The following is a 25112-nucleotide window of genomic DNA, read 5'->3' as shown; positions in this document are numbered from 1 at the left end:
AATATCACAGCTTTTTCAAATGCAAATCCAAAAGATATACTAACAAGAGCTGTGATGGTATGTCTATTACATATTATTTATTTGCTTACAATGTTTTTATAAGGCATGAGAGTCTGCAACTTGTAACTCGCCTTGTCGTCTGTAATAGAGAAGGGATATTTGTCACAGAGCATAATTAAAGCTAAACTTTAAAAACAAAAGAAAACATGTTTTTTTCTGCTTCAGCTCTCTATTCTAGATGAACAGTGATCAGCAGATAGAAGATATTTATGGCAACATGTTTATTTTTCCACACTTTGAGTAGATATAGGAAAGATAGAATAACTGCATGTTTGTAGACATTCTGGCCTAGAGCATTTTTTTATCTGACTTATATTTTACTTCTTCTAATATATTTTTCGCAACAAATATCTAACTGCTTTTTGGTGTGTTTAATTTTGCGTGATCGTTTATTATATGGAATAAAGTACCCCCATCATACAGTATAAGGATGTTGCAAGACTCTTTGGAGTTCCATGACCATATAAAGAAACTCGGACTTCAGACCCACTGCTCTATATGGTCACAGAGCTCGGGGAATATCCATATAATGTACAATTGGGAGTTCTTTATACCTCATAATACATTTATCTTGTAGATGCTGCTCACTCTGTATTAGAAGCAAAATATGACCACGCAAATGGCTTAACATCAGGGACCCAAGACCACTCCACTTAGAACAGTACATCAAGGGCACAGCACCAGGATAGGGTTGACATTACTGAAGAAATAGTGCATGTCTTTTTTCACAATAGGTCAATTCTGAAACAAACCTAGGAAAAAAATGCAAATAATAAATGCCTATCATACAGTGCACCTTCACTTTTCCTGCCTCTCTGATATCAGAAACAAAACTGACACATTCGGAAAGAGGCAGCAAAATTACATTTTCCACAATATAATGTAGGAGGAAAACACTTCACACACATTAGCTGAATCCATTGATTTTATCAGGCACTTTTCAACTGAAGAGCGAGATCACTCTATAAATAGTACACACATACACACAGCCATTCAAATAATACTATTGTAACTCAATTTCTGAGAGTTAAATCTCTAGACTGCAGTGAACTTTATTATTATTATAACATTGTGTAGAGTGCTTACTCATCAAAACTTCAACACAGTGTAGCTCACAGCAAACATTAAAAAAGATAGCTTAGCCCCTTAATTGATTTGACAGCTTAGTCACAAGCATTTTAATATTGACACCTCTTTAATACTTTACCATATGAGAGACGCAGTCCTGTCCCTCCCAGATCCTGGGGTAGCTTAATCCAGAGTGTTAAGACCTAAAAGTGAAAGAGGAGGAATAACTGAGAGAAGGGGTGGGAGGAACGTAGAGGTGTGACACTTCCTGGACCTTTCACCGCTATTGCTAACTAAAGTGATGCTTGATTTTCATTATGTCAATGAACCTGTCCAAAGCTATTTCTGCATAACGCAGGGATTCTGTATCAATCAGTGCCAATTGTCTATAACGAGCACCAATTGTTTTATGTTGATTAATAAAAAGATTTCCAAAGAAAAAGACGTAACACTGAAATGTCTACAACTGCTATGTTTTGTCAGCTATTTCTCATTTTATCTGAACTGTCTTTCGAGGGAGGTGCAGGAACATTTTCTTTTCTTGTCATATGAGAACTGGTGCCTCAAGATAAGAATCTTGAATTGGCTCCTCCATTCTACCAGTAACCATCCCATCCTCTTCAGAACTAGTGTATATTGACACTTCTTGGTTTGGTTTACTAGTGAAGCTTTACCGTATTGAAGAGATTATAAATTCCAGGCATAAACTTCTCTGAATCCTTGTGGATGGAAATGTAGTAATCAAACTGAGTAAAAAATGTAATGTTTACTGCTTCTTGAATGTCCTGAATAGTATTTTTTACTTCGTATTCCTATGGTAGTAAAGAAGCCCAATGTAGTTCTTGCATTCACTTGTGCTTTGCCAAACTTCTCTTTATATCACCTTGAAAAGGATGAACAGTTTTTTCCCTTTATTCCGAAGGAAGACAGTTGACCACAGTATTCTGAGTAGAAGTCAAATTATAAGTTTCAAACACAGCAGTGTTTATAATGCCCAATTTAGGTGCATAGTTGCTCGCAACTGAGCCTGTCCATTCAAAAACACTTCTGTCCTCTTTTAGGAGAGTAAGGGCTGAAGACACTTTATTATCCAGGGAATAAACGCTTTTGGAGAGCTTTTACATACTATTGTCTATAACTTTGAATATCAGCAGCCTCTTTTTCTGTCATTTGTTGCCATTCATTGAAAATCGCATATCCTGCAACAGAATGGTGCTGGTGGTCCCACCGTGGCACGACTGCAATGGACAAAATATGGCGCTTGGGCCACCGCCTTCGATTACCATCCACAAGTCCAGTGGTCTGCTGACCACCAGACTCTTAATTGGGCCCTATATGTTTAACAGATTTAAAGTCCAATTCATCAGAAGAGGAACCAAGTATATTTGGATTGTCCATAGAAATCTTGAAAACGTAGGGAATATGTGATAAATCTGTGAGTCCTATTCTTTCATAAGGATTTTTTCCCAAAATCATGCCAACCAGCATAGAATATGCAGCATGATGATCCTGTTATGCTCTGTAAGAAGAAGAATGCGGTTGCAGTTCAAGTACCACAGGTTTCGCTCCATAGCAGGAAGTCAGGCTTGTGTTTTTGTGCACTTAAGTATAGCAAAGTAACTATGGTTGTCCAGGGGGGCTCCGATGGAGAAATAATTGGAAAATGAGGTCACCAGATCATAGAACATTTTCTAAATGCACTGTTATTACAACTAATCTTTTCAACGAATGCACTGCTGGAGCTGTTTCTTTTGAATGATAACGTTTTTTATTTTTTAAACTGTGTAATAGAATTTAGGAATCGTGCAGCACCTGCCACACCCGTACTTTCAGCACCAGTGCCATTGGCTCCCATGGTTATCGCACGCCACCTTCAAAACGAGCTGCGTCATTTACAAAGCCATCATGAACAGCCCCCCGCTTATCTTTGCAGGCAGGCTCACCATCTGTCGTGGTTCTCAGCAGACCCACATAGAGGAAACCATCAGACTGCAGACTAAAAAGTGTAAAAAAAGAAAAAACAAGGCAGTAGCCCTTTTCCATGTATTGAAGCGCATCCCCATTTCAATCAGGACCACTCCAATGATGCTCCGGTTTAGGAAAGAGTTGAAGACAGTACTGTTTAAAGAACGCTACAAACTCTGTAAAGAACGCTACACCACAAAGCATTAATAGACCAAAAATCAGCTACTTCTCCTATAACTATTTGATTTTATGCATGTCTTTAACCCCGAGCAACACTAAGATGACTTTTGGCTAGTTTCACGCTATAGAAATACCACATAGGAAATTCTTGGTATTAGATCCAGAGAGTTCACACACATCAATACTGAAAATGATTTCTAGAAAACAGAGTAATCGTGATATGTCTAACTAGACTTGATTAAATACTATGTTTTTCAGAAAGCATCAGGATACCACCTGGATCTTTTCTGGGTTGGAATCCTGTTGGCGCTCTGCTCATTTATGGGGTTGCCCTGGTACGTAGCAGCGACAGTGATCTCCATCGCTCACATTGACAGCTTGAAAATGGAGACTGAGACCAGTGCACCTGGGGAACAGCCACAGTTCCTGGGAGTTAGGTAAGTGGATTCAATGTTCCCAGAATATTATTTGTTTTTATTGATTTTATAACATTCATTTAGCACACATTATAATAATATAGTTGGCTTTGAAATGGCATCTTATAAGTTTGAGTCACAATAATAACTAAGTAACCTCTTCTAATTTGCATTGCATTCAAGTCATACAGGAGTTTATGTACTGTGAGGGCCAAAAAGCAATTTGATTTGTGATGAGCCCTATGCATGAGTGGCAGGCGATGAAGGCGGGTCCTGGGTAAACACGGTGTTTATGCCTTGGATGATAAAGTACCCTTAAACACTTCTCACGTTTTAATTGCATATAATCCATAATTTTATTATTTTATGTTGACAGGGAGCAAAGGGTTACGGGCATCATAGTTTTCATTTTGACGGGGATATCTGTCTTCCTGGCTCCAGTTCTAAAGGTAAGATTGAGTGCGTGCATCATATTAAGCCTGTGTCCAAACCTTATAAGTTGAAAATGCAGTCCTTCTCTGTTTTATTACTCCTCATTCACACTTAACCATATTTTTGCACGCGTCAATTCTTAGTCCAGCTTTGTAAAATCAAAACTTACTTTTTTAAAGTGAATCACTGGTGTCAGTTTGGAAAGGGCAATTTGTGTTAATTTGAATGTCTGAATGTTGAGGACTGAGGGTCTGTACCTTTCGTGTTAGTTCTGGGTAAGCTCTTTAGAGCAATCAGGCAGTGCCCAATGGGCTGGCCTGACAGGTCAGTATGTGGGCCGGTTTTTGGCTGTGTGTGTCTCTATATTATGGTCTGCTGCACTGGTCTTTACTGTTAATTTCTCTGCTATTAAAGCAAACATTGTCTGCAGCCAGCTCAAATTCACGCAGTCTTCCATACCTTGTAAAACACTTATAAAGCGCCTCCTTACAAGTTCACAACGTCTCCTTACAAGTTCAGAACTGCCTCTGTTTGCAAACGGGCTATTTTGTAGCTTTGAAAATTCAGTAAAGGCGTCCATGTTCATTTTGGTGCCAGGGACTATTTTCTGTCCCAGTCCGGCCTTTAACATTTACTTGTATCTGCTACCTAAAGCGAGTGATATATAAAGAAAAGAACATCGTTTTACCTGATTACCGTTTTGTAAGTGTTTAGGCGGTGAAGGGGTGTGGTTTAACGGCCAACACTGCTGACTTGAGAACTGGGTAATCAGACTCGATCCCTGGTCCAGTTCAACATCCTGGGATTTTGGGGCAAATTACTTTATCTACTCCTGCCTAGAACAAAAGGCAGAATGTAACATGGTGCTCATATAAAGCGCTCTAATGCAAGTTCCTGCTTCATAAAACTGCAATAAATAAGAGATCATTGAAGACGGTCTTAGGTGTAGTCAGCAGTTGGTTCACTGTTTCTTGTGACTTCAACGCCTGAAGTCATGACTTCCTTAACTTAAAAAATTAGATTCTCACTATGTGAACCTCATCTGCCTATTCTGAAATCGGTGACATGCACTGGTGGCAAACTTTGTTTTTCTCTGTTCACTTCTGCCTTTGTATAATGAAGGACAGGCCTTTGTGTAATGAAGGACAGTCAGTTCAAGTGCAACCACTGAAACCACTAAAAGACGTGTGCCTTTTCCTATCCAGCTCTGCTGGTCTTGGACTGAGATTTACAATTATTAATAACACATTTAGAGACAGCTCTGATTAATACAATTTTTAGTATAATATAGAATATTGTAATGAAACACAGAAATTAGAATTCGATTTTTGAGACGTTTACATAAGTAGACTTTTTTTAAAGGTTAAAAAAGTGTTACTTATTTCCAGGCCACTCTGAATCTACATTCCAGTGCAGGGGCCAGTTAATTATTCTATACACCCAAATCATACACCCATCATCTCTTGTGCACAGCTGGTCACAGGAGTAACTTGAAGGTGTTAACAACTTCACATGAGTGTGTGATTTTTCTGGTTTGTGTCACCAGGAACAAATGACAGAGGTGACTATAGTGTGTGATCCCCCTCTCAGCTAGGCACTGCCAGGTTTGTTTTTGATCTAACAAAGACTGAGAATACAGGTCTTCGAAAAAATGGATCCGAAAGGGGTGCTGGAATTATCTGCTACAGTGATGTGAGTTTAGCTCCATCACATTTTGAAAATACAACTATGAAAACATGGGATGTAGGACGGCTTTTGGGAAAGATAGGCTGGTGCCTTCAGACTTATAAAATGTATACATAGCTTCCTTATTAAATGCTAATCTGTTTCACAAACATCGGAGCAGTTGTCAGAGAAGAAAAAATCCTTACTAGGTGCACCAGTCACAAAAAGAAGGGTGCGTTATACTACATATAATGCATTGTTCCGAGGACAGCCGAAAACTCCTGCTATCCCAGGGGCAGTGCATTAGTGAAAGACACCAGCTGCTTGAAGCAGCCTTTCACAGTGCAGGTGGTACCTAGCTTGGACTTTCAAGGGGGACAGAGATCTGACTATGTAGCAAATTGGTTTTTTTGGTTGAGAGGGGTAAGACTCTTTCTGAAGCAGAAACCCCAATCCCTGTCAGAGTGAACCACAAAATTCACTACATTATCCTGGGCTTAACCCTCTGGTAGCTTCGCAGAAAAACAGTCAGGCTTAACTGAGAGGCAATGTGTTAAGTATTTATTCAGCACTCACACAGTAATACAGTAAAAACACAACACAAGAAAAATCTCACACCAATGTAGAAACAGAGAGACAATTTTGATAAATAATTTGACACCAGAACAACAACAATCCAGTTAGGAGAACGGGAGTTATGATTTTTTAAAGTTTTTTGCAATAACTGGCAACTACAGGTAAAAAGCACCAAACATGAGCATCTAGTTGTGCGAGACCAGAGCAAAGTTGAACGTTATGACTGACCACAATAGAGCACGATTTGGATACATACTTACCTTCGACAGCTGAAAGTGTCCGGAGAGGAGAAGACGTTGTCACTGGGGACTGCTGGACAAAGTTGCGGTGAAGACTCCTATATTTTGAAAAAAAAAACAGCAGGACGAAGCTGAAGGCTGCAGCCGATGAGGGCTCCAGGGGGCTGGATAACAGGGTCTGCTCCTCCACAATGGCAGAGGAGCGTCACCTCCCTGGCCAAGAGCTAGGAGATAAAAAATAAAACAATAGTTCACTATTGTTTTATTTTTTATCTGCTGGCAAAGCCAACAGTGCAAGGAGGGGCGGGCTGTGTCATTGGAAGTGGGAGGGGGAGGAGAAGAGAGTGCAACTAGGTGTGCATGTGTGTTTGACCAGCGGCCTCAGGCCAGACAAACACACATGCAAACTTGAGTTTCTCCAGCCCGGCTGTGTTGAATAGCCAGGCTGGAGAAACTGCACAGACCCCAGGGCTGTGTCTGAGATCCAGTCCGAGCCACTCAGACCAATCCTGGTGCTGCTTGTATGCTATGTTCAGCATGAAAGCAGCACCAGGATTGCTGTGGCGCCTGTGCAGGATTGATGGGGAGCCTGTGCTGGTGTCCCAGCAAATTCAGAAGACCGTGGAGGCAGGAGTCGGCGAGAACGGCAGAAAAGATATGTTTAAAAAAACAAAATTATTGTTTCCCCTGTTGTCATCACCCCACCCACACCTCCCACCCCACCCTTGACATTTGTGGCCGCCACCGCTGCTGGATACCCTTCCAATTAGGAACCACTGAACAGGATTTGCTATTGCAGAGAAGAATGTAGCAGAAGTTACAATGAAGTCAGGCAAACCGGCAATGCATCTTGGGTGGAGTGACAATTTATGTTTTTCTGGCTGTCTGGGCACCTTTTACATCACTTACAAGGGTCCAGGACTGTAGAGGCACCACTTGGAGAGTCAAGACTCACTCAGGCTCAGTCCAGGTGTGGGTTCAAGATGGAGGGAAACTTTTCTGTTCCTGAATCAGCAGCATGGCAGTCCTCTGTAGGTTTCAAGCAGCAGAGTACCAGCAAAGCAGTTCTCTGAAGAACAAGGCAGTCCTTCTGGAGTGTCTAAGCAAGGAAAGGGTCCCTGAAGCTAATATGGTAGCTCACCCTGGGAAATGAAAGCTGCAGCTGAAGATGAAATGAGAGCTACCCTAAAATTACACTTTGTATACAAGTATACCACAAAGAATCACAGTTCAACAATATTTACCTTATAATGTATGTCAACACTTATTTAGTGGCTATAAGTCCAGTCCTAAGCTAAATCAATATCATATCCTTCATCATTCCAATAAATTTAATTGCATAAAAAATACAATAATTGAATTCATATATTATTAAAAATTCTCAAATATATTATAAAAAAAAACAATATATAACATCACTCATACCACATACACACAACAATATTATATACAAAGGGAATTATTTTTAGCAAAAATACATCTGAAAAAATACTATAACAATAATACAATATATTATTAATTTATCTACATGTATACAAAAAGTTATAACATCCAATGTAACAATATACCTATACAGTATTTCATAACAATAGTAGGAACTAAGGGCCTACGCGTCTTTCGGAGATCCCCTCATATGGAGGCCACCTTCATCAGGGACGTTCACAAACTTCTCTTCACACAAGAGATATAAACGCCATCAGAAGGATATTTATGTTCAACAAAATGCCGAATTCTTTGATATAAGCCACAGTAAAGGATGATATCTGTGGAAATCTCTAAGTGGAAGTTGGAATAAGGGATAGACGATCTTTTTAAATACAGAAGCAAAGGACCGCTTGTACTTCGCCAAATTAGGGTTAAATATATTGGATTACCTTTCATATCAGCCGGCTCATATACGCAAAAACCTTTGTAGCCCACTGCTGTTTTAATTTCGATCCGTCACTCCGGCATGTATGATGGCTGTTTAAACTGGAGCATTTGATGCTACATGACCACCCGTATTTCTGATCGGCGTGGCCTTCTGAAGGTCATCCACATGTCCAGGAGTGACCTGAAAAGTGGATATCAGGGTCCTTTTTAATACCTGGTGCCAGCTTTGAAATGGAAGAAACCTCTAGAATTTTCCCCCCACAGTTTCTTCTGTAATTTCTTTCATGTCTGCCCAGGCTCCAAGCAGTCTAGGGTAACTAAAAATGCTGTGAAGTTCTTTGAGTGTGCTGAGGCAGCTCCTTTGAAATGTAAGCGGGGGGAACAGCTCTGCCCCACACATTTTGGCAGGATAGCCCGTCCTGCCAACACCTGGTCTCCTCTTGTCTCAGTGTCTGGGAGAAATACTCAAAGGCAAATTGCTATACAAGGCACAGTCATATGACGCAGGGCACAGGCTGCATGCACCGATTTGTTAGGACAAAAAAATGCAACTTTCTAAAAGTGACATTTTCAGAACTGTGATTTAAAATAAGAGTTTACCATGAAAGAAGATTTTAAATTACAGTTCTTTTGAGACCAACCATGACATTTCTTCCTGATCCCAATCAAAGTTTATCACTCATTAAATGTAATAAGGCAACCCAATTTTTTTCTACGGGAAAGATAGGTCTCGTAATAGTGAAAAATGAACTTAGTAGGCATGTAAAACTTAAAATGACACGTCCAACTTTCTGAATGCAATGTACCATGACCTATAGACTGTTTAGGGCAGGCCCTGCCCTAGGGGTGACTTATAGGTGTTAAAAAGGGGGGTGTAGTCCTGGCAAAAGGTTTATTTCACCTGGTCTGAAATTGTCTGCTTAAAACTGCACACAGGCTGCAATGGCAAAAATGAGACATGTTTTAAAGGGCTACTTAAGTTGGTGGCACAATAAATGCTGCAAACCCACTAGTAATATTTCATTTACTGGCTTTGGGTACATGTTGTACCACTTAACGAGGCACTTATAAGGGAATTAGAGTTGCCAATTGGGTGTAGGCCAATTTGATCATGTTTAGAGGAGAGAGCACAAGCATGTTAACACTTGTTAGCAGTGGTAAAAGTGGACAGAACCCTAATGCCAACAAAAATACAATTCCGAAAGCAGAGGGGGTGAAGGCAAAAGATTTGGTGTTGACCATGCTGAGAGGGTGAATCCAACAAAAGGTGCAGTGAGTGACTGTACCAGCCAGCAGGGGGATGTTTGTGGGGTCTTTAAGAGAACAAACTCAGGGAGATGCATTGACTGGGCACCATCTCTGTGTGGCGCAGTCAGTGCACCTCCTGACGGTGTCTTGGCCTCTGCACCTGCATCCATAATACAGTGTGGGCACAAAGGCAGAGTGTTTCCATCATTAGCATGGGGCCATGCCCACAAGCTAATGAGGGACCACCCATTAAGACAGCATCAATGCTATTTGTGTGCTAGCACTATCTGTATTACAGAAGGGGCACAAGCGTTTGCAACCCTTCTATAATACCATAGTGCTCTGGGGACACAGACAACAGGGTAGACACACCCTTTGCACCCCTGGGGCACTCTATGTAATACGGGCCTGGTATTTGCCATTTTTGATTACTGAAAGGCTTACAACTGTACATTTTCATCAGTAAACATTTGATTAAGGGCAAAACTTCCATTGTGAATCAAGCCCAAAGTTTTCTCTATCTAATACGATGTTTTGAGCTATTGCTCTTAGTGAGGAGTATGTACATGTTTTTATATTGTGTGAGTCCCTCCTGGAAACAAGCAGGTGTTGCTGCGGTTCAATAGTAACCAGACAGTAATGCATTCCCATAATAGACTACTTAATTTTGCTTTTAATTCGAATTGGTACTCAATTATGAACAATTGCCTGTGTTGTTTTTGTCTATTTGTAGAGCTCTCAAGTTTCCAATGTCGATGTGTGAGTAGCTTATCTACTGTTTATTTATTCTTTGCTTTCTGAGAGAAGTAATCCTGAATTCATAATCGGTTAAGCAGGACTTTAAATCCCAAGACGCAAAGAAAAATAATTGAATAGGAAAACTACTTATGCATGAGCCTGGGAAACATGAGAGTTAAGCAATGTATAGTAGAGATCGTCGAAAGATGAACAGCCAGTGGTTGAAACCTAACATCAGCAAGACCAAGATCATGATTTTGGAGTCTAAGTTAACACTGTGAGGCCTAGTTCCTGTCAACGAAGAATCCATTTTTATTTTAAAGTGTGAGGCAGACCTGTCACATCCCCCCCATTTCAGCACTGTTACTTTGGCACACCTTCTACAATTAAGAGTGAGGGGAAATAAGTTCCATAAAGTGATACCAGAGTGTTGGGTTTCAATTGTAAAATCCAATATTGCATCAAGATTTGATGACAGCATTGGTGTCCAAAGAAGGGCCAGGAGAGCCAGACCAGTCCCAGATTTTGAGAAAAACACTGTTATGCAATGTTTTTCCACTGTATTTTAAGGTTTATCTTGAAATTCAATTGTAAATGATGCAAGTAATACACAAAAAAGCACAGAAGATGTATATAACTTACAAAACAGAGGAAACAATTCTTTATAAGGTTTAATGTTTGGTTCGTGAAAGTTTTCATCTGTAAATTATACATTCAATATAGAAGGTCTAGGGAATCTGCTGCAGGCAGCTCTTACTTTTCGGAACTATAATGATTATCCTCGAATTCAATTAAAATTTCTGTGCAACAGCTTCACCTTCTTTTCACCTAAATTGATATGGCAAATTTCTATTCTGCATTCTCCCAACCAAGGATGACTCCGCCTCTGCCCTGGCACCTTGCATAAACTGTTTGGCCTAACATGCATCCTTCCTTCACCAGTGGATCCAGGTCCATAGCCATCAAACAACCTATATTAAAACACATAACAAAAATCCCAAGGCCCAACATGATTGACAGATACCACATCCTGAGGAACCTTTCAGAGTTGTCAAATACCTTGCTAAAGCTGTACTCCTTTAACTCCAGTATTACCTGGTGATGCATCATATTTTGAGACTCAGTCAGTCAATCCTCTGACTGATGGACAACATTGAAACAATACTTTTCACATTTTGTGATGGTATTCTGACAAATTCTGATAAAATGTTCTCTCCATATTTGTTTTGCTATGCCTGTGATCCACATTTATCACTGTCATCTGAGGACAACTACTAAACTAACAGTGCAAATATTATATTTTGTAATAACAACAACCTTACCAAGTTTACATCATTTAGCAGAGCATAGACTTCCACTATGACAAAACAACTCTGAGATTACCGGGACAACAATTCCCTCGTCAATGATTGCCAGCTCTTCTTCCCCCTCACAACGCTGGACTGAAGCTACTTTCTTTAATAATAAAGAACAATTAACCTCCAGGAACCGAGGCCAAGACTGCGGATTTACTCCTCATAGACCGCTCAATGTTACTTAACAAAGTGAACCACAATACATTCAATGAAATAATCTGCAATCCCTTCTCTCATATCACAAATAACATGTTAAATTAGGCTCCTTCCTTTTGAAGGCCCTCATCGCCATCGCTGGGATGCCCCAATTATCAGTTTTATTCCTGCTTCACCTCAAAACCTTTAGCCAAAACATTGATTATCATAGATACGCTGAGGATGCACAGCTACATCTTAGAATCCCCTGTGATTGAACCTCTGATGGCCAAGGATAGTTCAGTTGAGTTCTATATAGTTTACCTGAGTTAATAAAATCAAGAATAAAAAACACAAGCAGACAAAAAATCAACAAATCAGTAATTTAAAATAACAAAATTATGCAGTTGTTCTCCTGCTGCATAACATACTTTCAAAGAAAGTAACCCTTGAAGATAAAAGGGCTGGGAGACAATAAAATCCAAATCATGCAGTAAAGGAACAATTAAATGTATTCTAGGAAGCTTAAAATTATAAAGAAGTTATGGGCTGGTTCCTAAAGGCACATTTGGCAGGAAGTGAGACCCTAAGAGCTGGAGTGCTCACTTCATACATCATTTGTTTGGAATTGCTCCTATACCTCAGACCTGAAGTGGGAGAGTGGGAGTTTCAGAGAGGCTTTGGTCTCCTGTTTAACATTTTGTTTGTTGGTTGCAAACTAAAACAAATTGAAAAAATATATATATATATAAATATAGAAAGAAGATAAAGTGTATCATAGATTGTATCATATGATTATCACATAAAATGCTTAGGGTCTGATTTAGATTTTGACATACGGGATACATCACCACAAAATTGATTGGCATGCTGTCCATATTATTACAAGTGCATTATATCCTATAGCACTTGCAATACAGCAGACGGGATATCCATCATGTTTGTGACAGAATATCTCATTGACCCAGATCTATATCAGGCCCTAAATCTTCAAAGAAAGTCTGCAGTTTAGGAAAGAATAAAGAGTGGGGCACAATACCCACAATCTGTCAAGAGATTACAATCATATACATTGTGCACCCAACCTAAATATGATTGAAGGTCCCTCACATTAATAGTAATTTTTTAGAAATTGAGAGTAAGTTTCAACAATTCAGATTCTTCCCTCTACAAAGATCTAACCCAAAGAAAATATTTTTAATTACTAAGTTATCTCCTTTTACAATATTAGTAGGATAATACAATAGCTCAGGACAACCAGTCTCATTAAGTCATTAAGAAACGTTGTTCTCAGGATATTTTGGCGGCAGTCACTAATAAAGTCTTGAGTTAGCCAAGCAGCAGGATTTGCCCAAATAGACATTTACAGTAATATGAGCAACATGTATTAAGCCTTTTAGAAGCTATGTTCCAATTTCTTCAAGACAAACACAGAGTAGTGAATTCTGTGACACCCAAAAAAACCTGAAAAAACATTTTTCTTCAGCCTGCAGAGATCTTACATCAACTGTGCCCCAGACAAGATCTCCATAAGTAGTGACAGACACATTTATTTATCACTATAAATTATTCTAATTCTGTCCATTGACGTTGTGACACAATTTGTTATAGCTCCACAGGATTTGATAAATATATTGAAATAGTCTGCAAGATGATAAGTTAGACAAGCTGGTTATCAAAATTAACTCCTTGTTGGACCTGTCAGCCTTAGGGTGGTCTTTACCCAAACGTGTTGCCTGCTTGCCTCCAGCTTTGCTAAATTCGTTTTTGTTGGCCTTAGGACTCTGTGCACTTTACAACTACTAACCAGTGCATACATAGGTGCTTGTGCTCTCTCCCTAAAACATGGTTTGATTGGTATATTTAATTTACTTATAACTCCCTAGTAAAGTGCACTACAAGTGCCCAGAGCCTGTAAATTAAATGCTACTAGAGGGCCTGCAGCACTGCTTGTGCCACCCACTTAAGTGGCACTTTAAAACATGTGCCATCCTGCCATTGCAGCCGGAATGCAGTGTTATAATGCCATGTCACTTGGAGTTTAAAACCCCTTGCCAAGCCTTAAACTCCCCTTTTATTACATATGCCATCCTCAAGGTAGGCTCTTGGTAGCCCATAGGGCAGGATGCTGTGTGAATAAAAGTCAGGTCATATAGTTTTAGGTTTTACATGTCCTGGTAGAGAAAACTCTCAAAATTGTTTTTGACTACAGAGAGGCCTGTTCCTCTCATAGGATAACACTGGGGATTCCCTATTACCATTAATAAGCTGTAATTCCTAATTGAGAAGGGATAGGAATTTTAATAAGGAGTTCTCTTTAATGGTAACATTGGATTTACTTTTACAATTTTGAAAATGCCACTATTTAGAAAGTTTGCATTTTCCTACTTTTACCCCTGTGTGCCTGCAGCCTGACTCTAATACATGCCAGGACTGGGACAGCTTGGCTTGGTGCATTCCCTCTAGACATCCACACAATGGTAGCTTAAGTGTGACTGATGGACCATCCACATCCTAATGGGCCATCCGGGGCAGGATGGGAGGGAGGAGCTGGGCACATCCTCACACTTACACCTGAATAGGCTGTGTCCTGTCCCCATACAAAGAACTGCTTACCCCCCTGTAGTCTGGAGCCAGGGTAGTTAAGGAGGACCTCTGTTCTTTGAAGTCTCCCCCACTTCAAAGGCACCACTAGGTATAAGACCTCCCTTTTTTAAATATCCCACACTTCAAAGGCACTACTAGGTATAGGAATTGGACTTCTGATCCTACTAACTCAATACACTTCTGGGCCTATAGATACTCTGCCAGGAAGACAGACTACTGTGCTGCTACAAGGGCTCCCACTGTGCTGGACTGCTGCTCTGGAAGAACTGCTTTCATGCTGTGCTGACCTGCCTGCTGCCCTCCTTGCCTGGGTGAAGACTGGACCCACATCACTTGAACCCAGAACCAGAGAGATTCCAAGGGCTTGCTAACTTGACTCCTGTTTTTTGAAGTCACAGGGACACAAAAGACTTCCACCTCATCACCTACAGTACCTGCACTCTACAAACTGTGAGCCTTGCCCTGCCAAGTGGTGCCAATCCAGTCCTGGACTCTTGTAAATGGGTATGAAGTGTGTATGAAGTGCTGCTCCAGCAAAGAATCAACGCATCAATGCAGTTGCTCTGTTCCAAACCGGTGCGTCTCCATCGAAACTGACACATGGCCGCTGCTGCAAGGATGAAGTGCAATACATGGCCAATTGTGCAGTTCATCACCTCTATTTCAGATGCTTCTCTGACTTTGCACGGCTACAAGCCGATGCATAGCCTCCATACCAAGATTCGACAGCAATGTAGCTCCTCCTCTGCTCCTTGCATCTTCATGGATGCATACAAGCTACTTTTTCTATGAACTAATACTGGTACCTGTCTCCCACACATGCTCCAATGCGGTTGGTCTAACTTTTCAGATTGGCCCGGTCCAGCATTACGAGATAGCCCTGGTTGGTGCTTTATGCTTTTAAGCACTATATTTCAGTTTATTATTTAAAAATTCATATCTCAAGTTCTGCTTAGTGGATTCTTTGCGTTTTGGACTTGTTTTGTTCATTAAATTAAGCTCTATTTTTCTAACCAGGTGTAGTATATTTCTCTGTGGTGGTTACACTGTTCTACTATTTGAAGTGTTGCACAAACACTTAAATTATTGCCTCAAGTTAAGCCTGACTGCTCTGTGCCAAATTACCAGAGGGTGAGCACCGGTTAACCTAGGGTGTGTTTGTGACTTACCCTGACTGGGATTGTGGTTCCTGCTTGGACAAGATGCATACCTTTGCCAACCAGAAACCCCATTTCTAACACTGCTAAAAAGGAAAAACAAGGAACTTTGTGTTCCCTCAAGGGTAACAAATAGGTGTTGATAAAAATGGTTGAGAGAGCTGTATTATCCATTCATTTTTCATGGGAATATATAGATGGTTCTTGGGGCCCAGAAATCAATATGGTCTGATATCTGGTGGCCCGTGGAGTGTGGTCCACTTCCCACTCCTGTGGAGTCTGCCGAAATCTAGCTGTTTTAGTTGATAACTCTCAGACCTTTAATACTCAAGCCATTCTTACATCTAATACCTGTTTTTATATACTCAGTCTACTGAGGAAGATCTTTCCTTTTATCCTCAATGATTTATGACAAACGGTTGTTATTGCTCTTATTTCCTCCGATTTACATTCTTGTAATTCTCTCTATCTTAATATTAATAAGAGAAGTATTAATAAGCTGCAGGTGACACAAAATGCAGCTGCGTGGCTTATCCTGGACATTCTCAGGCACGCCTCTATTAGGGAGGGTCTGAAAACCCTTCACTGGCTCCCCCATTAAAAAGAGAATTGTCTTTAAGACCTTGTGTCTGGTTCATAAAGCCCTTTATCGTAATAACACTGAACAGCTTAATGCCATGTTTCACTGGTATGTGCCTACAAGATCTCTTACATCCTCTTCTCGAAGATTTACGACTGTCCCTAGATCTCGCAGAGCCAGATGGGGAGGAAGGACTTTCTTGGTGGCAACTGCTAAGCTATGGAACTCCCTGCCGCACAATATGGCACAGGAGGAAACTCTTTCTATTTTCCAAAAATGGCTGAAAACATGGCTTGTTACTCAAAATGGTTTTGAATGAATTGGCGTCTTTCCACCTTGTGCGGGTTCCTGCTAGCGCCTTGATACCCTCGGGTTTTGTGTGCTATATAAATGCTGATAACATAACATAACTTAACATAGAACACTTTGGATCATTAGCTGTGCAGGATAGTACAATGGCATCATCTGCATATAATAGAACAGGGATGGGTTTGCAACCTATTCAGGGCGGGTCCTGCCCAAAACTACCTAAACGATTACAGAGTTAATTTGTATGGAAATTAGAGTAAAAGAGTGAAAACACAATCCTGTCAAACTCCCCTGCTCAGTGGAATATTATCAAAGTACAGTCACCATTTGAATCATATCTTACCTTAGCTGTACGAGTGAAGTCTCCTCCGAAAATCAACAAAGGTTGGACCTCACCCCTCCCATAAAGAATAGTCCAAGGTTTTGTTCTATTACCTTTTTCAAATGCAGATGTGAGGTTGGTAAAAGCGAGTTTAAGTGCCTGATCGGGTACATATACATATTTAATAATAAGTAGGCACAAATTGAGGCACTGTTCCACTGTGTTCAAACTATCCCTAAATCCAAACTGAGCTTCTCCAAGAATATCATCGTCAGAAGTTCATCTCTGAATACGCGCCAAAAGTGTTTGCTCACAAACCTCACAGTGGAGTCAGTAAGAGCAAGCATTTGCAATACAATCGGTCTCGCATTTGCTTGAGTTAGAGCTGTTGTCCTTGTAAATGCATAACTGGACTTTCTTGCCACATAAATTGGTCAACCCTGCTGCATAATTTGGTCTTCTCTGCCACATAATTCCAGTGGCCGTGCACATAACTAATGCACTTCCATCTACTACAGAGTCCTGCCCTGATGACGTTGAACATTTCTTAGATTGTTTTTAGTACCGTAGTTGTGCAAGACTAGCGAGTGAATAGCACCTAAGCACTCTAAGTGGCCCAAATCAACACATGTGGAAGTGGCAACCAGACTCTAAGGGTTGTTTTGAGCTGTGAATTCTCCTCGGCCCGTGCCACAGCCTGCAGCATCTTGAACAAATGGATTTTAGGGGTGACCCTGACATTGTGTGATTCCGCAGCTGCTTTATTGTAGTACGCACAGCTGCAGACCATGCTTGCCACATAATTCTTAAAGGACAGCATGAGCCACTCATTCAGCAGCACAATGTTATTTCTTGTTCATCCAGGTCACACATCACCTCACATGCTGCATGTGATTCTAAACATGCATCTAGGTTTCAGCTTTCCACCTTTTACACTCTCATTCAGACCTTCATGTAAAGGACAATACCCTTAGGAAACAAAAGTAAAATACGTTTAGAACTTTTGAAAATAAATATTCTTTCTCTGTAATAGCACGGGCCATTGTGAAACATTCCAGCACAGTTACTAAGCCGGGTTTTCTGTTTTTCCCACAGAGACAGAAACGATTTCTAAATAGTAATATGAAGTAAAACACGTGTAAATTATTCAGTCTGACCCTATTAACTAAAGAAAATAATGTCCATGCAAAGCCCTTCAAAGGCCTTGTACCGCGTCCCAATTGCAAAATATTAATTTCTTAACGGTCATTTTCGGTAAAATAAGATGTGTTGTACAAAAAAAGAAACAGTCATTTTCAGTGTGTCGTCATTGACTAAACTATCTGTGTGAGCTATACCTAGGCTCTAATAAAAGAAAGAGCCCGAGCGGAACCTGTATCTAACTATAAAAGCTGTAACACTATCTACCTAGAGGGAGGTAGAGGGAGGTAGCGGCAGCGGTAGGTGGAGACAGGTAGAGGGAGGGAGAAGGAGGTAGAGGGAGGAAGAGGTAGGTTGAGGAAGGTAGAGGTAGGTGTAGGAAGAGGGAGGTAGAAGTAGGTAGCGGGAGGTAGAGGTAGTTGTAGGTAGAGGGAGGTAGAGGTTGGGAGAGGGGAGTAGAGTAGATGTAGGTAGAAGTAGGTAGAGAGAGGTAGAGGTAGGTGTAATTAGAGGTAGAGCAAGGTAGAGGGAGGTTGGTGTAAGTATAGGTAGAGGTAGGTGGAGATAGAGGTAGGTAGTTGGAGGTAGGCATAGGGAGAGGGAGATAGAGGTACAGGTAGAGGTAGGGAGAGGGAAGTAGAGTAGGTAGAGGTAGAGGTAGCTACAGGTAGGTGTAGTTAGAGGTAGAGGGAGGTGGAGGTAGAAGTAGGTAGAGGGAGGTTGAGGTAGGTGTAGGTAGATGAGGTAGAGGTAGGGAGAGGCAGAGGTAGGTAGCGGCAGAGATAGTTAGCAGCAGAGGTTGGTAGAGATAGGTAGAGGAAGGTAGAGGCAGATAGAGGGAGGAAGAGGTAGAGGTAGATTGAGGAAGGTAGAAGTAGGTGGAGGTAAAGGGAGGTAGACGTAGGTACAGGTAAAGGTAGGTAGAGGGAGGTGTAGGTAAGTGTAGGTAGGAGGAGGTAGAGGTAGGTAGTGGGAGGTAGGTGTAGGTAGAGGGAGGTAGAGGTAGGGAGAGGGGAGTAGAGTAGATGTAGGTATAGGGAGGTAGAGATAGGTGTAATTAGAGTTAGAGCGAGGTGGAGGTAAGTGGAGGTAGAGGTAGGTGGAAGTAGAAGTAGGGAGAGGGAGTTAGAGGTTTGGTGTAGGTAGAGGTAGGTAGAGGTACAGAGAGGTACAGAGAGGTAGAGGAAGGTAGAGGGAGGCAGAGGAAAGTAGAGGTAGGTAGAGATAGGGAGAGGTAGGTAGTGGTAGACATAGGTAGAGGTGGAGAAAGGTAGAGGTAGGTAGGGATAGAGCGAGCGAGGTAGATGTTGAGGGAGAGAGAGGTTGAGATAGAGAGGTAGAGAGATATCCAAGAGCAAAGCACCATCAGCACACTTGAAGTGGAGAGAGAGAGAGACCCAGAGAGAGAGAGGGAGAGAAAGGAAGGAGACAGAGACAGAGGGAGTGAGAGAGTGCGGGAAAGAGAGAGAGAGCGAGGGAGAGAGAGAGAGAAAGAGGGAGAGAGATGCAAGCACAAAGCACGTCAAATGCCTTCGTTGGGTTTCCAACTGCAAATTATTAATTTCATTACTGACATATACGGTAAAAGAAAGATGTTTTCCCAAGAGGGAAATAAACATTTTAATTGCGTCACCACTGAGTAAAATCGCAGTGCGGGTACAGCGACTGCTGCTATACCTAGGCTTTAATAAAAGAAAGAGTCCAAGCATATACCTGTATCTAACTATAAAAGTTATAACACTGTCTATCTACCTATAGTTTAGAATATAAATAAAGAAGATTGCATTTTATTAAAAGAAATAGACCTTACAGTGGCACTTTCACATCACATTGCAATCCATTTTAAGCTCTTGATTTATGTTTTGACTATGAAAAAAAACATGCTCTTCCCATGCACAGAAATAAAGTGTTAAGCTAAGCTTAAACAGGGACCCAACCATGGAGGGCTTGGATAAACAATGGAACTACATTGGTAGGCATGCAAAGCACTCAATTACTGACGAGCGAGATTGTGCTATGTAGGAAATACAAAGAAAAAGTAGTCCAGGAACCATGGGGAAAAAATGGAGCTGCATATGTTTTCAGTAGTTGAACGGTGCTCTTGAGGAGGGTTAAACACCGGAAAAGGCATGACGCATGCACTTCTTTCACTAATGAAACCAAGGGAATTTCAAAAGCCAAGCCCACGAATGAATGAAAGTGATGGGTGTGACATGGGCATCGTTAAAAGTCCAACAGAAAGACACCAGGGCGGAAGCGCTTGCACTCTCGACATAAAAATTGGTCTGTAGCACTTGGGGTCTGCTCTGTTTCCTAATTAAAAAAAAAAAACTGTTATAAAATGGAGGTTCTTGAGGATGAAGAAATAGATCATATACAAGCAATGTTAAAGACATTGGCCAAGAGCGGTGCCCACAGGTTGGGAGTAGCCTTAAAGAAATCCAGTGGAATTTTATGAGAGGGGCTGTTAACTAAAATCAGTAGGATTTCTAATAAAGAAAATGCAAAGTGAGTTAACCAAGGCTCATGAGATATAAAGGCTTGGAGATGTAAGGTCCCGTCATCCCCTATTATATGTTGTTCATTTGTTATTTTCCAAAAGGCCTTCCATTCCCCAGAGATGGAAGGCAGCCACTAGTATATTTCAGGCAGCCACCTGCAGGTGAATTTTAAGCTATTAGCATTCCTGTGTGTTAGTCTGCAAGTCCAGACCTCTGCTCTATATGATTATATTATTCGGTGCTACTCTAAGTTTGTTTTTAGCCTTAACACAGTTAGAATCAAGACACCTTTCTGTGCATAAATAATTCCAACACTGATTCATAAAAGATAATAATATCAGAGGTAGGGCTATGATCTTCTAAATAGCTCATGAAATCTTGTTTGACAGTATGAGAAATGTTCTCTAGCACAACACTCAGGCTAACTATTCCCCAGCTTAACCTTCTGTCCCCTTCTATAATGATGTATCTGCTAGTCATATAATCATGGCTATGTCTGAGATGATTACCAGTCACAAAGCTGATCCCCAGTGGGTCATAATCACTAAAAGGATTAGACATATTTCCAAACTAAACATATAATGCACTATCAGTTCAGAAATAAAAGTCTAATCTATAATGCTGGACCCTACTCTTGCAGCAAAGTTAGGTATTAAGGTAGCAGATGGAAAAGTATTGCAAGCACTGAACAAGTACCAGTTAGGGAGCAGTTACATTAAGAAAAATGACTGCACATCCAAAGTTGCTAACGTGTGACAAAAATTACCTTACCAGTTTGTTACTGGAATTAAACAGATTACACATACTACCCAATTTAGTATTCAAATATCCTACTAAATAATATTAGCAATTAGACAAGGGGAAATACTCAAGCAATCCACAATGAAATAGACAGGATTCCTTTACTGTACTAGAAGCATGACAAATCGCATTATAAAAACTAATAAGCATTGTGAGACCAAGATCTCTGAAAGAAATAATCAAACAGTATCGACAGCACAACTGTTCAACAGCCCAAAGTGCAGTTCAGATCAGTAGACCAACCTTACCTCTGCCATGGGAAGAAGGAATTCTTGACATACTGTAAGTTGAGAAGCCATCAGTTAGCACCTTTTCAGTTAACCACGTTTCTAGTAGTAACAATATCTGGAACTGAGGTATCACAGCCAACTATTCCTTTAAAAAAACGTTTGAGTGATCACCTACTACATTCCAGGATAAAAGTGTAATTCATTTTTTAATTGCAACGAGTAAGGTGAAGTACACATGTTAGGTGCGTCAATCTTTGGATTGATGAATCGTTGGAGCCTTGGATGGAACAGAAAGTCATTCAATGTCCTATGGTTTGCCTTATCCATGAGTTAAAACCTGTGCACCACTTTATTCTTCAAGTGAATACAATTCTGTGTAGTATTGTTTAGCATTAACACATAGGGAGTAATTTGTGGTTGCAACTGTAGGACGTCCGAAACTGGTGAGCATTCAACTGATTTAGATTTAATAGCAATCTGCTTTTTAGCAATCAAGCTCATGGATGCTTTAATGTGCACAGATTATGGAGATGCATGCCACCTATAAAAAGTCTGAAGGACAGCAGGAATTTTCGAATGTATGATCAGGGTCTCATCGCTGGGCCCTATTAAGCCAGAGCCACCCATAAAATAATTATTAGTGGCTATTTGTATTGCTTGATCAAGCATTATAGTTCTGCCTTTACAAGAAATAACTTCACTTAGGCGAGAATCCAGACAAACTACTTTCTCTCGTAGATCATCAAGTAACGGTCAGGCTCTTGTCAAGATTTTCTAGATTTGTACGTTATTTAACAGCAGGAGTGGTATTACCTGTTAGCACTAAAAGCTGCCCCTAAGCCCTATATACAAATTAGTGGGGCAGTTATATCAGTCCCCCCAGGGCTACTATTTGAATCAGCAGTTGATCTATGAATATGTGCTTGCACTATGATGTGAGTTCCCTGTGAGTTGGGCTGGTTGCAAGTATCCCCTAGAAAACTTACAGGGTACCAGTCTAGTATTTCCAGAGCAAGGGCCCTCACAAGTCTATCTGCCTGCAGTACATTAATACAAGATACAATATGACCAGTCTCTTTATCTGAAGCCTCAAGCACTTTCTCCATAAATGTACAAATACTGGTAGTAGCTACCCGCTTCTTTACAGCAAACACTAAAACTGGTAGAGTAGAGACTTCTTACTTACCTATTTTGTGGAAAACAAACTGAACCTATTCAGTAAATTGTGAACAAGCTGAGGAAAAAGGCACAAGAGGGTGGGCCCAGCCTAAATTTTTTGTGGCACAGACGTTACCGCCCTAGCCTGAGCTTCACCTGGGTGTCCCTCAGAGACATCCCCTCCAGCAGGATTGAGGTACGCTTTAGTAACATGGGGGGCATATTTATGAGCCCCTTGAGCTGCAGCTCTGTCACCTTTTGTAATACAATGGTGGCTCAAACCTTGAACTCATATCTAGGAGGCCACTCAAAGTCACCTTGTGTGGCTTTGAATGGCCTCATAGAAATGGCTGCATTGCCTTACTCTGTGCAAGGGAGGCAGTGGGTGTTTCCACCAACACCCATGGATTTTGGTGGGAACACCCACCGCCTCCCTTGTGCAGAGTTGGAGAGGGTGTTTTTACCAACACCCATGGATTTTAATGCATCCACAAATTTACAAAACCTTGTAAACCTGAGTTTGTGCCAAAACCTTACGCCTCCCCAGGGGACACACAACGAGGAGAAATATATTTTTAACCTAGTTTGTTCCTCTTTCTATGTGTGCTGCATGATTGTTTTTGTGAAGGAATTCAGGATTTTTTTTTGTGCAGGAAGGTACTCCTTCCTGCACAAAAACAATCCTACCTACAATGAAGACCCCCCCCAAAACCATGGTGCAAGGGTTCCTGCTTTGACACTAGGCAGCCAAAATGGCACCAGCGCAGTGGGAAAGGAATGTGCCATATTACATAGATGCAGCGCATTCCTGCCCTTTCAGTTTACACAAGATGACTTTCTGCACTGCCCTGTGTCAAAAAGCCCATAAATGTGGGCCTGAATGTCTTAATCTGGAGGGGCACCCTTCCACCTCGCCCCTCAGCTGTCTGGGGGTTGTAGCGCAGGCCAGGGCAACACAATGACAGAACCAAGGACACTCTACAGAGCGGGATAGAAACACACTTTGGTAACGTTGAATGTAACAAACAAGAGGGGCCTACTTTCCCCTTTCATCTCAGCCTTCTGGTAGATGCAGTTCTTCAGGAGTCATCGCAGCCCCCAGCAACACAATAACAGAACCAATGGTGACCCTTACAGTGGGGTTGGGGTTGAGGTTCACTTTAGTAGCAGTAAATATCACGCGCTAAAGGGGCCTCCTTACGCCTTCATGCTCAGTCTTCTGGTACTAGTAGTCTTTGAAGACACCAGCGCAGCCCCTAGCAACACAATGACAGAACAAGGGCATGATTAGACATGTTGTGGGTGATGCAAGTGCCTGTGGTTTCATGTCAGCTTATAGATGGTTCAGTATCTTTTTAGCCCCATCAGGTGAAGAAGGGACCTGCCTAGTTCTAATACTTCTCCCTGTGATAAACAAACGACGCTACCTGAGCCCATTTAGTTGTTGAGAGAGAGAGAGGAATTATGTAATATAGTGCATATAACCTGGCGTGTGTTGTGTATTCCTCGGAAAACTAACAGGCTATTTCTTACTACGTAAATGCTACTTTTGAACAATGACTCGTTTGGTTCAAATTAATGAAACATATTTTTTATTTCAACTTTCAAGTAAAATAACAAAGCTTTACGTTTAGCCATTGCTAAATTACATATGTATTTCAAAGGTCATCATAAACTTTTTCCTTTGTGTTTTATATGTGCAGTACATCCCTATGCCGGTGTTGTACGGTGTTTTCCTTTACATGGGAGTTGCATCCTTAAACGGCATCCAGGTATGAATTGTTTATTCTCTTCTGTCATCTCTCTTGCCCTTTCACTCTTTTTTCCTTTATTCTGTTTTGATCGTTCCCTTCTCATATTCTGCTGCAAGCTCGACGGTGTCTTGCCACCCTACGCAGCCTCCGACTCGTCTCTGTATTCCTATCTCTGCCACTCCTGAAATCTTTTCTCTTTTACTCCCTCCGGTAAAGTAATGATTCATTTATGCGTCCTATTTTTTAATATTTTTATCGCCAAAGAAAACACAAATATAGTATTAAAAGCCACAACGTGAAAATGTAAAAATATATTCCGCATGTTTTCTGCGTAAAAGTGAAAATGTTTCTTATAATGCAAAGATGAGTAATCGACATAATGTGCCTTCTTTTAGTACTGAAACTATAGAAGCTGTGAATGCATTTTCTTAAAATAGAATAGAAGAAATTCCAAGCACAAATGCCATGCTCAAGAACTCATCTTTATTGTAACAGATGACAGACCAAATGACATAAATGACCGCCGTAGGGGCATGGAATATTGTCCTACTATAATATTAAGAACATGCAATGGACACAGAACAGTGGCTTAGTTTGTGTTTAT

General features: G+C 40.9%; 1 protein-coding gene across 2 annotated transcripts in view; it reads left to right on the top strand.

Annotated features, from left to right (window-relative positions):
- Window positions 1-25112, top strand: part of SLC4A5 (solute carrier family 4 member 5) — a 706789-nt gene that overhangs the window by 573329 nt on the left and 108348 nt on the right. For both annotated transcript variants that reach the window (XM_069214106.1, XM_069214105.1), the window contains 3 exons: window positions 3532-3710; window positions 4066-4138; window positions 24458-24526. In XM_069214106.1, coding sequence (XP_069070207.1) covers window positions 3532-3710; window positions 4066-4138; window positions 24458-24526 — 321 coding nt within the window. The remainder of the gene's footprint in view (window positions 1-3531; window positions 3711-4065; window positions 4139-24457; window positions 24527-25112) is intronic.

This window comes from Pleurodeles waltl, chromosome 11 (assembly GCF_031143425.1).
Source record: "Pleurodeles waltl isolate 20211129_DDA chromosome 11, aPleWal1.hap1.20221129, whole genome shotgun sequence".
Lineage (NCBI taxonomy): Eukaryota > Metazoa > Chordata > Amphibia > Caudata > Salamandridae > Pleurodeles > Pleurodeles waltl.
This window is presented reverse-complemented; position numbering and strand designations above follow the sequence as displayed.